This window comes from Uloborus diversus, chromosome 6 (assembly GCF_026930045.1).
Source record: "Uloborus diversus isolate 005 chromosome 6, Udiv.v.3.1, whole genome shotgun sequence".
Taxonomy (NCBI): Eukaryota; Metazoa; Arthropoda; class Arachnida; order Araneae; family Uloboridae; genus Uloborus; species Uloborus diversus.
Genome location: NC_072736.1, coordinates 23,984,353 through 24,002,439, shown reverse-complemented (window position 1 = coordinate 24,002,439; position 18,087 = coordinate 23,984,353). Strand labels below are relative to the sequence as shown.

Sequence of the window (18,087 nt, the reverse complement as noted above, 5' to 3'; positions counted from 1 at the left end):
CAGTGGTGAGCATCTGTTGGATATCTACAACTCTGTTTGCTGTCGCATATGTTCCTCAAGGAGATTGTGCTGCCCCGAATCTAGTTATGGTTTCCACTCCTGTAAGTATTATTGCAGTTTTAAAAGCAATTGCTGTGTAGGTGTGTGTGTGTGATATTTGTTGAAAATAGAACTTGCATTTGCTGAAGTCATTTTTCAAAACCATAAATGCTTTACTAGTGTCTCACCTTAACCCATTAACGCCCAAATTATTTCTGAAGAATATATTTTAACGAATCTAATAAATTTGACTTATTATTGTCCCTTGAGAGTATATAACCTGAAATTAAAACATATTTTAAATTTATTTTAAAATTACAGCCTGTCCTCATTTGAGGACGCTGGGCGTTCAGGGATATAAAATCTTCTTTGTAGAAGAAGTAAATGAACTTTGTTTTAACATGCAAAAATGTGTGATTTGCATCTTATTTTAAGTTTTTTAAAAGAATTTCTTAAAATAATATTTAAATAGCTATACAACATGCACTCTAAATAAAAATTATAAATTGCAAAATTAATTCATCCTCAAAAACTGCACCAGATGACAAAGAATTTTTTAGCTGGTTGACCTCTTTCTACACGATTGCTTTGACTCTTTTTCAGATAAGCCACAGCGATTTTACGTCGAAAGTCCTTGATCGACATTTGTTTCTTAGTGTCCTTTTTGTGGCAGAGTCTTATACAAAATATAAGCATTTACATCTGCCATGTCAATCATTCGGGTAAACAAACACCAATACCATTTCTTTCTCCTTATAGATATTGTGTGTTTTTCCAAGTACCAGTCATGCTGATCAACACCTCCCATAAACGTGTTGTATTCTCGTATTATCTTTGGTTGAGGGACAGACACTCTTTCTTTTTAAAGGGTGTAAGAATTACGGCTCATGCTTTTTTTACTAAATCAATCCCCAAGTCCTCATGGTCGGACCAGTAGTCTCTTTCACTAGGCACTACGTGGTATCCAGAAAATATTAAAAATCCTATAAATTTCATCAAATCATTTTTAGATAGAGCATAGTCCGGAATATTTTTTATTTCAGCAGCATACCTAAGGGTTTCCCTTAGAATGAGGTCATAAACTTCTGGAGTAAAAATTTTTTCAAATGTTTCTAACTTAGTTGCCATATGTCTGTGTCGTCCCCTAAAAATTCATTTGCTTTTATTTCTTCTTTCAATTTTGTGTACTGTGGTTGACTTTTTATCCAATTAACTTTTTTCTTCTTTTCCTTTTTTTTTTTGGTTGGTGGAGGCATATCATAGTTCTCTTCTACATCACTGTCGTCTTTATCTGCAATTTCAATCTCCACAGTACCAGTGATATCAGATATTTCCGGTAAATTTGTGCCTTCATCATCAATATCCTCTTCATCTGTGAGCTCATCAACTTCAGGGGGAATTGAAATTATGTCTGCTTCAATTTGTTCTGAGAACAAATATTCGTGAGCTTCTTCAATTGTAAGAAATTTACGAGGCATACTATTTTATAATATTCGCGAGTAATTGGGATAACAATCTGAAAATAAAAAGAAAACTTATTTTTGATGTCTAAGGTGTTTTAAATCTAAACAGAATGCAAATATGTGCTTAAAACCTCCAATCAAAGAAGAATAATTAGCGTCGGAAAAATTCTTCTGATTTTGCCTTCAACGCCCAGCGTCCTCAATTGAGGACAGCAATATGTTATGTAATATATAAAACAAAAAATGAGCAGGAAAAGATTTAATTATATTTTATATGTTCAATACAACTCTAAAGGAAGGCAACTATAAATAATATTAAAACTTACCTTGATAATTTTCGGTGTAAAAATTCAAAAAGAACAGGCACATGTAGCATTAGAAAAATCGAAAAATGACGATCCAAATAACAACACTAAAAAATAACCGCAAAAATGTGGAACTGGAATAGAATATCTATAGTGCTGTCATCTACCCTCAGAATAATGAAATTACAGTTTTAAGTTAGTTATAGAGCTTTTAAATAATGATTTATTGGCTGTCCTCAAACGAGGACACTGGGCGTTAATAGGTTAAGGTAATTCTTCGATTCGTTCTAGGGGCATATAAGTTAAATTGTTGGTTAAATGAGTTATTTGTTGAGTGATTACTATAGAAAGTTGTTTTCAAACAAACCTCTGCCATTCTATTTGTCCTTTTATTTTTTTTGTTACTTTCTTCTAACCAAATGGGTAAAAACTTGATTTATTTGACTGGTAAATTTAGTCTTTATTAGTAAACCGCTTAAGTTGTAAGATTGTAAGAGTCAAGTTGTAAGATTCATTTATAACAATAAAAAGTGAATATAAAAGTTCAAATAAAATATAAAATTACAGTAACGAGTAATTTCAACAATTTAAGTTTGCTAAATTGTATTTCAACATGTTAAAATTTTTTTAGAACAAGGTGGGATAACGTTCAAACTATCTCACCTCTAATAGTGATGCCACTTAATTTCTATGAGTTAATTGTTTCTGATTTCCTTTTTTAAAAGATAGTCAAATTGACCATTAACCAAAATATGGAAAGAAAAATAACACCAAAGCATTGATTTTTTTTTCTTACTTCTGAGTGATCAGTATGTATCATTAAAAATCATGCCCCAAAAATGTCGACTAAAGATTCAAAAGTAGTTTTAACTTTCAACGTATAATGTATTTCATTTTTGGGTAGATAAATATGTTCGTAATTTGACATTTTGACATCCAACTTCAAAAGGGGTGATTTTGACTTGAAAGATGTACATGTATATCGGCAAAGTCAGCTGAAAAAATTCTCTGAAACTAAATTAAAACAAAGTACCATTTCCTACTATCAGCAATTGATCAATTTGAGTTATGCAATTGGTCCAAAAACATCTACATAGGGCTACATGTGTGTTCACAGGGTCAATCAAGTCACAGTTTTCAATTAGCAAACTAAAATAGTAAATGCATCCTTAAATGCATCTTTTTTTTCTTACATTACAATTACAATATGTAGACTTAAAATTAATGTTTTTTTCATTATTTATATCTAATATTTCATTTTACATTTCTATCAATTTTATTGGAGTTAATTTAGCATTAGCTGTTTTACTCATTTTTCTTCTGTTAGCTACTTTTACAGTTATATGGTTCAGAAATAAAAAATATGCATTAGTTGGTGCATAGTTATAAGACATTTTCTTTTTTTCTGAGCAATGTTTAATATTTAATTAGGCACTTTTAATATGAACTAAAATTGTTACATTACTAATAATTTTATGAATATTAAGTACAAGTAGAATAGGAATATTATAATGCTTTGTTATATTAATGATGTATTATAAATCATAAAAATAAAGTACAGAACTTTTCATTTATTTTCTTTACTAATAATAAAGCTGAAAGTCCCTCTGTCTGTCAGGATCTCTGTGACGTGCATAGCGCCTACACCTTTCGACCGATTTTCATGAAATTTGGCACAAAGTTAGTTTGTAGCATGGAGGTGTGCACCTCAAAGCGTTTTTTCGAAAATTCGATGTGGTTCTTTTTCTATTCCAATTTTAAGAACAAAATTTTCATAAGATGGACAAGTAAATTACGAAATTATCATAACGTGGAATTGTAACACGGGCACAAGCCAATTGGCGAGACACGAAATTATCATAACATGGAACCTAACATGGGTACAAGCCAATTGGCGAGAAAATTCACCACACATTATTTGTAAATATACAGGCGAACCAAAAGATCTTTTAATTTTTCTATTACGGGCAAAGCCGTGTGGGTACCACTAGTAAATAATAAATGAGCAAGCAATATTACTATAATTAATATACTTTTTATTTTGAAAATACCATAGTTGAAAAAATAAATATCAAAAATAGCAAAATATCATGATATTTTCAAAATAAATATCAGATGTATATCGTGATATATATCATGATATATATCGACTAATATATGTCGGCAAATCCTGGTACATGAATATGATTGTGAGAACAAAGTTAGTTACTAAGAAAACGTGTTTACAGCTATTGATTCTATTTCAGAAAGAGGAATGCCAGTTGTCTTCACTAACTTTTATGTTAGTTACTATGAAAACGTGTTTACAACTATTGATTCTATTTCAGAAAGGAATGCCAGTTGTCTTCACTAACTTTTATGATGTTTGTTTTGGAAGTGGATCCAAGGTTCAGAGATATTTCCTTCATTACGAGGCGGCATGGTATGAGAAGTTTTGTACTTAAGCAAACAATATCTTTTCTTCCATTACACAGCTTGCTGTTCAGCAAATTCGTCTACTTGATGGACACTAAATAAGACATCATCTGTATAAGGAAGTGTTTCAAAAGGTGGATTGATGAAAAATTTTCTATCTTTTTCATTGAGGTCTTTCTTTGGTCTTTCTGAGCATGAGTTTGAATAACAGCACTTCTTTAAAATTTTGCATTTCTGTGACCTTCCCTCCCTCTAAAGCAAAGGTTATTGTATTTTATGTTTCATTGATCACTTGGAGTGCATATTAGCTTCTTCTTTAATTGCAAAAATGTGAAGTATGGTGTCTAAATAATGAACTGTTAATGATGAACAGCTAAAATTACAAAATTCATAATTCAATACAAAATCTGTATGTAAAGCCTTTTCATGTGCTTTTTTCTTCACGAAAGAAATTACAATTGTTTTGAATTAAAAAAAAAGTGGATGCATAATTTAATCAACTTTTTTCATCCCTGTTACTTTTACTAACCACTGCTTCCATTTCAACTGCACTGAGTTCTAGTAATAGAATATAGTAACCCCCCACCCCCCTCATACACACACACATACAATGCTGTTTTTCAGTGAAATATTTCCAAAACCTTTTAAAGTTAAATTTTACTTTTATTCTTAATTATTTTGGCATGCTGCTTTATCTTTTTCTACCCCTGAAAACTCTTTTAAAATTTTTTTTAAATATCTGGAGAAAAAAAAAATCAAATAGTGTTTATCTCTGTTTTGATAATAACAATGATGTTTCTTTTTTTCGAAATTATGTTTATCAGTATTGATAATTTTGTGTTCCCCTTCTTTCTAGTCATTTTTTATTTTTTTACAAGACTGAGCATATGTTTCTTTCAATTAAAGTTTCTTTTAATAATTGCATACCTTGCCTTTCATACTTTAAGCTTAAAATTAATACCTTTTTGACATTTACCCTTTAGTCCCAACTTTTTTCCATCAATTTGTAATTGTTTTAACTCCATATTTTCCTGCTTTTTCTTTTGTTTTATGAAAGCCAAATTTAATTCCCATAAGTACATGAAAGAAAATCTTCTAATCTCCTATGAAGCATGGGAAGAAACCCTAGTCCTGGCAACAGGAATGGGGAAATATTGGGTGCTTTCTTTTTATTTCCACTTGGTAGTGGGAACCCTGTTTTAATTCTTTGAATTGTAGTAGCAACTCAAGATTTTGATATTTTTTCATTGAAATTATTATTTCCTTTTACAAAAAAGGAAGTATTGTAGTTGCGAAAAAATTTTCACTCAAAATCGGCCTCAATTTCCATTTTGCTTACCCCCAAATGAATGTTGAGTTGTTTTTCGACCCGACCACGCGTACATATGTACCTAAGAACGTATAGACGCCGAAATATCCATTTTGACGTTTACCGAGTTAATTACAACGAGTTTTCTCGTGACATCTGTATGTATGTATGTCGCATAACTCAAGAACGGTATGTCCTAGAAAGTTGAAATTTGGTACGTAGACTCCTTATGGGGTCTAGTTGTGCACCTCCCTTTTTGGTTGAATTTGGGTGTTTCTAAAGGGGTCTTTTGCCCCCTTTTGGGCGGAAATCATTGTTAATTTCGATGTGAACTCAAGTGGTGTTATAATTTGTCGGACACTTGGCGATATATTGCCAGTCTTTTTGTCTTCCAAGTTTTGTCGCCAACTTGACGACAAATTTGGCGATTTTTTTTTTAATTTGATTTCAAATTGGCCACTGTTGGTGATATTTTGGGAGTAAACTCTTGAATCACATTAAAATTGCCAATAATGGGGAAATGACATTGAATTGGAGTAAAAGGAAGTCATGTGATGCACACATAGGCTCGTTTTTTATTGAAATGTTCACTCAAAACAAAGTAATATATATTATATCTTTCCCTTGCTGTATTGAAGTGCTGCTGTTACATGTCCTTTGTTACATAAAAAAGTATGATGTGAAGACCATATGCGTTTGAAAAAGATATTAACACCAATAAGATACCAAACTTAGGCATAATCAAGAGTTGAAATGAGTTTGGGATTTGGGTCGGTCATAATTTTAGCTGGCAGAAGAGACATTTGGTGGACCTTTACAGTATTGGATTGGCATCCTCCTGGCATTGAACGTTCCAGAAAATGCCTGCAACAAAGATGGTATGAAAAACGTTGGAACTTTCGTAGGATTATCTGGATATCAAATGCAACGAATAGGGATGATTGGAAAAAAATGAAGACCATTATTTAGCAGTGAACTGCTGAAAATGATGATAAATAGGGCACTCTGGTGCACTTTTCAAATTAACTACCTTTTTGGAAATTGACTTAGAGATTTTCAAATTTTTGAAATCCTTGCCCTGGCTCTGATAATAGTTAAATTAAAAAAAAATGTATGGGGGGTTCATCTTTGCGCATAAGGTTTGCTAAGCCAGGTTTGATAAAGGCATTTTTAAGGAACACAATTTTTGAAATGTGCCCCATTCATTCTACCTGTTCCAAAAAAAGTATATCTAAAGTTCTAGTGTTGTGTCTACTACTTTCTTCAATTTAGCATATTTTTATACAGCTTATTCATTTTTTAATGTAGTAATTCCATATAAAGAACTGTTTTGTTATTTTTCTTATGTATTTATTGTAACTCTCAATATTTTTTTCTGCTCATGCAGTATATAATACAAATGCATAAGCATTCATAAATCAAACATTTTGAAAGTCGGTTCATTTTTACAATGCCTTCTCTTTTTATAGGGGAATTTTGCTTTGTGGATCAACAGATTCCATTGACATTGCAGTTATTGGTGATCCAGTAAGTTATGCTTTATTATAAAAGTGTTAAATTTCTCAGGTGTAGTGGGGGGGGGGGGGGGGGCATTCTATTACTTTTTTTTTTCTTTACTCTGCTAAGAAAAAAGTATTTTGCTTTTTTTTTTGTGACATGTTCTCAAAAGGAGGAAGTTTTTAAGGTGCAAAATCGTACTGGAATTTGAGACGTCTAGTAATTCTTGTTTGTATTTCCTTTGTCAAAATGAAATAAATTTATTTATGAAATGCAGTCGTCTCAATAACTCTTAAGTCCCAAGGGAGTCTTTCAAGGTATTGGTAGTTTGAGCCATGAAAAGTTCCCACAACAGTCTCAAGAGTTTGGGACCTAATGAAATAATATTCGAATTATAAGGCTTTGAGATAATCAAGATCCAACTGAACATACCTTTTAATGGATTTTAAATCTCTTTAAATTTTTAACTAAGATGAGAATAATTTCAAGTTGGTAAAGTAAGTTGCACAACGCAATCTAGTTGTTGCACCGTATAGTAGCGCCAAGAAGTTTATTTTTTTTAAATCTAAAAGAATATTTAGTTAAGTACACTCAGTCCTCTCAACCCCCCCCCCCCCTCATAAAAGATTTTGAAAAATTAAACATAAGATGTTGCTTTGGTGAAAAAAGCTTCGACTTGAAATACTAGTTGTAAGAATAAAAACCTTGTTGTAAGATGGAGGGAACAAACAGTATCACCTCAGAATGATGAAATGAAAGATTATTCAAAGTTTATAAAATATTTTTCAGTAGGCATGCGAAACCTTTTTGAGACAGTTGCCACAAAGACGGGAACTGAGTAAGTTGAGGACTACTGGGGGGGGGGGGGAGTGATCAAATCATAAAAATGCACACTGAATCTTGTAATGTATTTGTAGCTTGATATTTTTCACTTAAAAATTGTATGATAAATAGAAAATATTTCACAAATTAGTTTTAAAAATATTAAAAAAAAAAATCCTATTTTTTTTTTTTAAAGAACTTGCCAGGGGCCAATTCAATTTTCCCACGAAGCTTTTTAGCCTACTGGATAGGTTGTGCATCCCTATCTTGTGCATCTGCAGTGTTTTGAAGTGCGGTAAAGTCTTGAAAATCGGACCAAACCATATTAATTCATTATGCACTAAAACATATTAATTCATTATTTTATTATAATTTGAACAATGATAGTTTTATGACATTTAAGAAATAGCAAAAATTGTTAGAAAAATATATGATCAAAATACAACATTTGTAGAATATTAATGAAGTATTAATGCAATGGATGGGTTTCTTTTTGTTTCTTGTACCATGGTAACATTGAATCGATAACAGAGTTTACTGTTCTTAGTCACTCAAACTTGAGTGCCATAGTGATGTTTTGCTGATTCTTATTTTCTCATACCAATTCAATGTTTTTTTCTTTTTTTTAAATTTTGGCCACAGTTGCCTGCTCCTGGGGGGCACGCCCCATAGCGTGGAAACCATTGCAGTAGCCTTTTGATGAACTAGGATTCCATTATCCGGGATGCTCGCCCCTTCCAATCCTACAAAAACAAAAAACAAAAAAGGAGTATTCTTGCAGAGTGGAAAAGGACTTTGTGTAGTTGTACATCTAGATAAACACTAAAATTTCTTACTTTTTTTTGTCTTATTCTCCTTTTATATTATTTAATGTCCTAATTCATGATACATTTTTAATCTGCTTTCAAAAAATTTGCTCCAAAATTTGCATGAATTGGATTATCTGGTATATATGCTTACTTGGGTTGAGGAATTTCCCGACCGTCCTGGTTTAATTGGGCGTCTACTGTAAAATAAATTGCAATCATTAAAGTTAATTTATTAATTTTGTTGTGAAATATAAGTAAAACGAAATTTTTTTTTTTTTTTAAATATGTAATTTTTTACTCATTTTCTCCATTTCTAACAGCCAAACTGGGTGCCCTGGGATTTGAAAGAAGATGGGAAGGCGATTTTACCTGGAAAAGATGGTGCTTCTCATGCTATTGGAATGGGAGTTATGTACTGCTCCCAGAGGAGAATAGTTATAAGTAATGTTATTCCATATTACATTTTCAGTTATTACTTTGCTTTTGATGTAATTGTTGAGAGTGTAGTATCAACAAGGACATGTTGGTCAAAAATTTAAAAGAAAAGTCTGACGGAATGCTGTTATTCATGCTGCAAGGAGGGAGGGAGACTTAAATTAAAGGAGATTGCTTAGAATATGCTCAGTTATGTTAGAATGGTCCCTAGCACATATTATCTTGCAATAGGAAAAAGTTGCAAAGTCAGAAAAAAACGTAAAAAAAGTGCTATCGAAAAGTTTTGAGCAAAATAAAATGTTTGCATTGAAAGGGAAACAAACTTTTGCACAACACAATTGCAAGGATTTAAAAATAAAAGTATTAATTGGAATAAACTTTTGAAGTCGGGGCCTCCTATAAACTACTACCTAACGTATCTGAGTAGGTTTAGTTTTAAAGACTAATTTCGTGTTCAGTTAAATTAGTGTTTAATTCAGGATCAGTGGGTTGTCAGATACGTTAGGTAGTAGTTTATAGTAGGCCCCGACTTCAAAAGTTTATTAAAAATTAAGAGATCCTATATAATTAGTTGGTATTTAAAATATTTCATCGTATAGTAATTAAAATCAGTATTTATTTTATAATTGGGTGATTAGTTTAATTGATTTTTGTACTGGTATTGTAAAATAAATTTCATTTCTAGGTGTGGGTAAGTGCAATCGGTTATTTTTGCTTTTTAGTTCCTTTGTGTTTTTTGAAGGCGGTTTTTTTCTTTATTTAAATGTAATTTATTCTTTTCAATTTTATTGAGATCATAATTTTTTAAATTTTTCTTTGGTTTCAATTTACTTTATTTAATAATTATATGAACAGATCTATTTTCTTTTGATATTTGCTTATTTATTGGTTTTTTATGTTAAAAAAACTCTGAACTTTATGCCCATTAAATTCGTTCTTTTGAACTTAAAAATTCATTAAAAAAAAAAAATCATGATTTAAATCAATGATTTTTTTTTCAAAAAATCAACTGATTTAAATCGATGGTTTTTTTTCAAAAATCAACTGATTTAAATCAATTTAAATTGAGTTGATTTAAATCGCTCAACTATGTCAATAAATATCGAAAAATTAAATAGGAAAGTAGAATATTCCGATGAGAGAGAAGAAAAATATCTGGTGGTCTGCCCCCCCCCCCCTACAAATAACCTTTGAGTGAATTGTCTGATTTGAACATTTTTTTTGTTCAAAAGATCTCGGCAACGACACCTCATTCTCATATTTCATTTTTTGATTTTATCATACAATTTTGAACAGTTTAAAAAAACTTAACATTAGCACCTACAGGAAAATTCAAGGCAAATAAAAATTGCAAACTTAGAGTGAATTTGCTTCAAGCAAACTTCGTAGGGAAACGTTTTAAAGAAGAGCATGCATGGAAAATTTCTTTTTATTTGAACAATTTTTTGTTCGATTTTGAACAGTTCAAATCTTTTAACATTAGTGCTTGCTGCAAAACTAAAAGTCAATATAGATCTTGAATTTTTAGGCGACAAAAAGTTTTGATCCTTTTTGCATTGGGGTGCAATGTTTGCAATCAGAGTAACTTTGATTTTGAAAGTGTTTTTTTAAGTTTATGTGTGAGTTACTTTTGGTTTGTCAAAAACAGATTAATATTTTTATTAAATATTGTCAAGTTTATTTAAGCTTAAACTTTCATTGTATTTTCATAAGCAGTAAAAATTGTAGTTTTAACTGCAAATGGTAAAACTGACTGTTGTGAGCTAAATCCTTCTCATTATTTGACCATACATGTATAATTACAATCAGAAATTCAGATACTTTAATCTTTAAGGAGTGAAAGAATGCAATTTATTATCATATTTTAAGCTTATTCTGCTTTAAGCATGTTTATTGATAATCTTATTTTCCAAAATTGTTGTCACTTTCATTCTACACTTTGTGAAATATTTTATGTTTTATGCCTTATACACATATCATGGTAATAAGTTATACAATGTTGTAATAGGTGACACTGAGTTTTATGGACCAATGCCTGTAGTTTTCGTTTTGACTGACAATGGCTTGCTTGTTTCATATCATATGATCAATACTGCAACTGATGCTATTAGTTTGGTTCGCCCTTCAACTCCAATTGAAACAGATGGAGAAAGGAAGAGAATAGGTATTACTTGAAACTTATTTTGTTACATTGAAGTTGTTTATAAGATATCTCTTTATTTAGGAAATTATTTAATTGTTGAAAAGTTGTTTGCTTATTTCAGATAAAGGAAATCTGAAAAGAATAAGTATTGGTCTGCTAAAAATATCGGTAATTTTTGTATAGTAGAGCTTTCAGCTGCTTGTTATTCTTGCAGCAATAATTATATCGCTTGAAATTTTAGTTCAAAATTAATTTCATATAACTTTTTAGTTTTATCATAATTAGATGTGTCTTTAAAAGTGGTTTTAATAATTTCTTAGAATCCTTATGCTAACTGTAACTGGTTACTGGAAGTAAAGTATTTGTTTTAGATTTCCTATAGTATTTCGCTTTAGGTAATTTTATATATTATTTTTACCAAAAAAGGAGCATCTTTTCAAAATATGTGTTTAATTAACAGCTTAAAACATTTTAAACACTGCATTTTATTTAATATGCAATAATTGTCAAGTAGGGCAAAGAAAGAAACCATTATTGTTGGTAATGTAAATCAGGGAAAAAATTTTCACAGTTCCTGTCGCCACCACGATATATTAATAAAAATGCTTCATTAGTAGCTGCGTGTGCTTTGTCCCAATTTAATAGTGATTTTGTTCCTTCATTTTTCAAAGCTTAAAGACAAAATTTCTAGCAGTCCAAAACTCTATGACATAGTTATATAAAATTTTGAAACAAAACCAATTAAGGTTTTTCCAAATAAAATTTAAGCATATCATCATTTTGATTTCTTTGGCTACATTAATATATTTCAATGTTTTAATGTGTTCTAGGTGCTGCTCACACTTCTGTTATTACTGTGCAAACAAAAAATCAAGAAAATTTAGCTAAGAGCTCTGTCAATCCTCCTGCTTAGTAAGTACTGTTTCTTTCCCTTTTGTAATATTTCAAAATCACCTTTTTTCATTTAGTTAAAAAAAAAACTTTTATAAAGTTTATATGAGCTGTTATAAGCATATAATCTAACATAATGAGCCCTTTGTGTAAAATTAAAATAAAGAATTAAAACTAGCAGATTTATCATTTTCTGCTTTTATAGATTTGACGTAAACTAGGTTAACAAGAAGATCATTTTTTTGTAGTTATATCAGAAGCTCTTGCCGGAAAACAAAAAAGTTTAAAGACGCGTTTAATACATCTTTTTTAGCATTTATGTTTGAGGTAGAGTTAAACCTGTCTTATCTCGAATACCAATGGCATAGAAAAGAAGATGAGAAAGACAGATTTCGAGATATGGAGGTTTTAATTTTTAGTTTAATTCAGCAACTATGAGTTGTTCAAGCAATTACATAAATTTTAAATGAACCAATTAAAAAATGTTATATACACAAGGAATTAAATTTAATACATCGCAATTATGTATAGCTCAAGGGAAAAAATTGTTAATAAAGTCTAAGGATCGGCTTTTTTGTTTGATCAGCAATTCCTTTTAATTTGGCGAAGGCAGTAAATCTATCCTGAGCAATATTAATATTGTCTTGTGATTCTCGAAAGTTTTTCAGAGTTAAATGTTTTCCAGCATCTTTTATAGTGACTTTTAAGGTATCTGTGTGCTTTAAGCGCAAATTTAAGGGAAGGGTCAAAGAAGCCCAGAACCTCCCCAAGTAAAAAAAAAATTGTAACTAAATTTAAAACTACTCATTGTGAATATAAATTAAATACTTTCGACTGGAAATTGCAAGGTTTTAATCAAATTTGCTCGGACCTGTCTCGGAATAAATTCTTATAATTGCTCCTGTTGTATCCCTATAAATCCTCTGTTTCATTATTCTTGTCTTCAGAATCAAACCAACTTCTTTGATTTCTCTTTATTTTGCGACATAAACCTGGTTACAAGAATTTCTTTTTAGACGCTCCATTTGATCCTACCCAGACACTGGTCTAAGCCACTAGAGCATTTGTCACTCTGATGATGGGTTCAAAAAATTCAATCTAATCCTATTCTAATCCTTGAAGGGTCTTAACACCTCAAGGACTAGTATGAGGCCTCAAGTCCGAAATTTATTTTTTAAATTATTAAATATAAATAATTTATATGTTGTATTGTTTCATATTTTTGAGACGCAATAACATTATTAGTTGCAACAAAAAAAATTATCTAAAAATAATTTAGTTTTTTTCATTTTTTTTTTTTTCAAAAACATTGTTAACTTTCATATTGTACTGAAAAGCATATGATCTACAAAGGCTTAAAAGGTAGTTCAAAGCACATCATCTTATCATATTCATGCTCTAAAAAAATTTAATCTATTTTGTTATGCATTAAAAATTATATGAAAATTATGACCGACATTCATTTGTTAAACACAAGTTAAAAGTGATTCAAGTTGAATTCAGCCAAAAAATAAATAGCCAAGATTACATTTTCCTCATTAACTTGTTCTGGATTTGGACTTTAAATGTGGAGTCAAATTGAATTGTAAAAAAATGGGGCTTTTTTTAACCTCCAAGCACATGTCTGCAATTCTTTTTGCACTGTGAACATTATTTGTATGTAGCTGGCAATGGGATTGTAAAAAGCATGTTAAAAAATAAAACAAAAACGTAACAATGCTTGCATCTACTATTCTGTGAATCATTTTTGTAGTTTGAAACTTTTTCTCTTTTTTGCTGTTTTCTAATGCACTTGCTTCATTAAACAAAAATTTAGTTAAAAGTTTTGACAATTGTTTTTTTAGCCCTGCTACATCAAATATTTTTCGACCTGAACAAAATGTAAACAACACCCAATCATTTCCTTGTAGCGCACCTCCAACTTATGGATTTGAGCAGCCAAGCATCTCATTTACAGTGCCACAGTTTGCGCCTCAGCCTTTTCAACATGGTAATGTTATTTTTTTCTTCATATTTAACCAATTGAAGTTAATCAACTCTTTGTAAGCACTTAACAGTAAGTTTATGCTAATATTTGAGTTTCAGAGTTAAATTATAAAAGGTGTTTCGAATTTATTCATTTCGATTTTTCTTTAAGAAAAAATGGATATTTAATACATCCCAGCAAATGTTTAAATGAAGCATAAACAATATTTAATGAAAAGATTTATCACTTTAGTCACCTGACATACAATCAAGAGGAATAATTAAACTAGATACAGTGCTGTGTGACTTTAAAGTTTTGCTGTAATCTATAGACAGGTTAAATTGGTAGTGGTGTTTGTCAAAAAATCAGGGTTCGTACGCTCCTTCAAAACTCCTCCAATACTTCTTCATTCAGGAAATTTTTTTGAAGCGCCCTTCAAGCTCCTTCATTTTGAATTTAACTCCTTTGAAACTCTTTCATTTTTAGTTCAAGAGTAATAATTTTTCTCTCTGACAGTAACTTAAAACACCTCGATCAACAACTTAACATCGACACAAGTACAATGGTATAAGGAAGATTTTGATGTAGTAATTTCGTATATTTATTTTTTTCAAAGATGTGAGTTACAAATTGAGCATAGAAGTCATAAAAGATGAAGGTGAAAATATTATTAGATGACTAAGACATTTCATAAGTTAAGTAAAATATGCTTCAATAGTGCAAGGCTGTTTTTTCAAGTATTATGATTATTGCTTTTCTCTCCACCCCACTTTCAGCAGCAAATGTCAGTTTGTCTAAAAATACATAAGTAACTATACTATATTAAGTCATTGTCTTAAAAAAACAATTGTTTAAAAAATCGTAGTAATGATATTGTAAAAAGGGTCATCCACAAGTGATGTCAAGTTTTGAGGGGGAGGCAGGTTCATGAAATTGTGACATGACTAGGGGAAGAGAGAGGGTGACAAAGGTGCATCAAACAGTTAGTGACAACAGTTAGTAAAAAAACATGACATGTGGATGTGAAAGGAAGAGGAGTTGTTAGGTGAAATGTGGCACTTTGTGACAAAGGGGAAATGGGTCAAATATGATGAAAAAAAAAAGTTTACATCATTTAAGGTCCATTAGAACTCCATCAAAACTCCTTCATTTTAGTATATTCAGTAAATTACCGCCCTTTAGCCAGGACTAAAGCAGAAATACATGAAATACACCGCCAGCTCAGTCATATCCAGCCGAGGACTGCAGTTTCGTCTTATTAGCACTCATCAGCCCGGCATAGGAAAGTGACTGAGCTGGAGATGGAAAACCTCTTATGGAAGCCAAGAGGGCCAAACAAACTGGTAGCTAATGTAGAATTAGCACAGACCAGCCGAGTGACCGAAGCAATGATTCGGTTGAACTCGAAAATTGATGGTAAAGCATGGTATATTCAGTAAATAAGGCGGTAATTATCGGTAATTTACTGAATATACCATAACTAACTAATATATAAACTAAAATAATATAAACTAATTACCATATACTACTATAATATAAACTAATTACCAGAAGAAAAAAAATCACCTTGCTTGTTGACTGCAAAATTAAAATCAGCTGACAAAGCAAGGATGTTTTACCACTTAGTCTTAAAAGTATTAACAGATTCAAATTCATTGTTTATTTTATATTCACAATGGCTGTAACAGAGTGGCAATAGAAAAGGGCAAAGTAAATGCAAAGTATAGAAAATGTTGAAACATCCAATAAAAACATCCCCCCCCCCCACACACAAGTTGTGTAGGAATTGTATTTTCATGTTAAAGATTGAACATAACTGATACAATACAGTCACACATTTTAGCTTTAAATGATTTCAAGGAGGGACTCCTAATATTCTCCTTCTTGGTCCAAAGAAAGATAGTTTTGAGCCCTTTAGTAAATTACCTATGTACGAACAATTGATACTTGCAGTGGGTGGCCAAATTATTAGGTACACTTCTCAAGTTCTCTTATTTTCAAGTTTAGCCTCACTTCTTTAAGAAATAAACAACGACCCGCAATTTTTATTCATTGTAAATTGTTTCTGGTATCATTATTATTGTTTTTTAGAAGTGGCAGTACTACCAGTCTCTGTCATTTTGCAAATATTTGAGGTTATTCCAGTTTTAGTCCCTAATGAGAAAAAAACTGCTGTTGTTGTGAGGTTATATTAAGTATTCTAGAATTATTTCTTCAAAAGTTTTGGTGTCTGCTATATTTAATATGCACTTACTAATAAAAGTATGTTATTACAGTTTGCGATTAAATTTCAATATTGGATTTGTATTGTTGCTTCATATTATCAAAGCTGTTTTTTAAGAATGGACAAGGCTTCAAACATGTCTCCTTGAAAGTGTAGGGAAATACAAGCATTGCTACTTCCCTCCACACTTACCCAGAGAGTTATTGCAAAAATAACAGGTGTTTTTAGGTCAATAGTTGGATATATCAAAATTAAAATTGCCCAAAACATGCCACTGGAAGTGGATCACTTAAAAATGTGACAGAAAACACATCATCAATGCTCGTACCAGCCACAGATAGTAATATTTCTCTCAAAAATCGCAAAAGGAGTGTAGTCGGTCTTACTTATGAATGGACAGTTCATTGAAGTTTCGACTAGGACTGTCCTGATGTGATTGGCCGAAGAGTAAAAAAAGCCACGCTGCACTGAGGCTGAGAAAAAGCTTATACAGTGGGCTAAGCAACCAAAGAAATGAATGTTGAGGACTGGAATTGTGTAAGTATTATTTGTAAGTAGTGCCATTAACAAATAATGTTATTACTTTGATTAGTTTTAATGTTTTATTAAAATGCTTTTCCAACGACTTCACTCTTAGCATTTTGATCAAAAAAAGTTTCTTTTACCAGTGCCCCCCCCCCCTCCCAGGCAAAGTGCGACGCCATCTGGGAGAGTTATTCCATCAAGAATGTTTTTTAGAGTGTTAAATATCAGAAAAAGCACATACCTCTGATTTTACGGTCAGTACAAGGAGCAGTGATACGTTTTCTGTCACATTTGTCTACGCGATCTGCTTTCAGTGACTTGTTTTGGTCAGTTTTAAGCTTTTGATGCATGCAACTATTGACTTAGAAACACTTGTTAAATTTGCAATAGCTTTCTAGAAATATAAAGACAAGAGTAGTAATGGTTTAATTTCCTTTCATTTTCTCGGGAATGTGTCTGAAGCCTTGCGCATTCTTAAAAAAAGTTTCGACAATATCAAGCAATAATATAAATCAAATATTGAAATTTAATTCCCAAATGTAGCAACATTGTTTTATTAATGAGTGTTACTTACATATTGACTATAGAAAACACCAAAATTTTCGAAGATATAATTCTAGAATACTTAGTATAACCTCACGACAACAGCAGATTTTTCTCACTAGAGATTACAACTGGAATAACCTCAAATATTTGTAAACTGATGCAGTTTGTTATTGTTGCCACTTCTAAACTAGTATGTTGTGGCCATCACGAAACTTTCTTCTATATTTTTCCTTTTTCTGATCCCTCCCCATGCTTGACGAGGAAGCAATATTCCTAACAGAAACAAAATTACACATGCAAAAACTTGACGACCATCCCAATGTCTGAATTATTGTAAAAATAAAACAAAGAGCGAAAATTGAAAGTTACTTTAAAAGCCTTACTTGAATTAATTACAAATATTTTATTTATTAACAAACATTAGTGGCAACAGTTAAAAATTTTAAATCATTGAGATAATATTTCCGATCATTTCCATACAATTAAAATCACGAGAAATACGCAGACGACAATCTATTACAATTTATCTTTCTTATTGTTGCTTTAATAAAACTATTTTTATTCGCAAAAAAAAAAAAAAAAAATCAACACCTCTTGGAGCGATTGGAGTCAAAATTGAACCAAAGCCTGTTTACGTATGGATTCACATATATTCCAAATTTCAACCAGAACGTAGCATTACTTCTTGAGATAGGGCA

General features: G+C 31.1%; 1 protein-coding gene across 1 annotated transcript in view; it reads left to right on the top strand.

Moving 5' to 3' along the window:
* LOC129224280 (nuclear pore complex protein Nup214-like) overlaps positions 1-18,087 on the top strand; it is a 124,830-nt gene that overhangs the window by 23,108 nt on the left and 83,635 nt on the right. Inside the window, 5 exon segments of the mRNA XM_054858707.1 lie at positions 4-101; positions 4,135-4,229; positions 7,001-7,058; positions 8,980-9,100; positions 11,103-11,258. Coding sequence (XP_054714682.1) covers positions 4-101; positions 4,135-4,229; positions 7,001-7,058; positions 8,980-9,100; positions 11,103-11,258 — 528 coding nt within the window.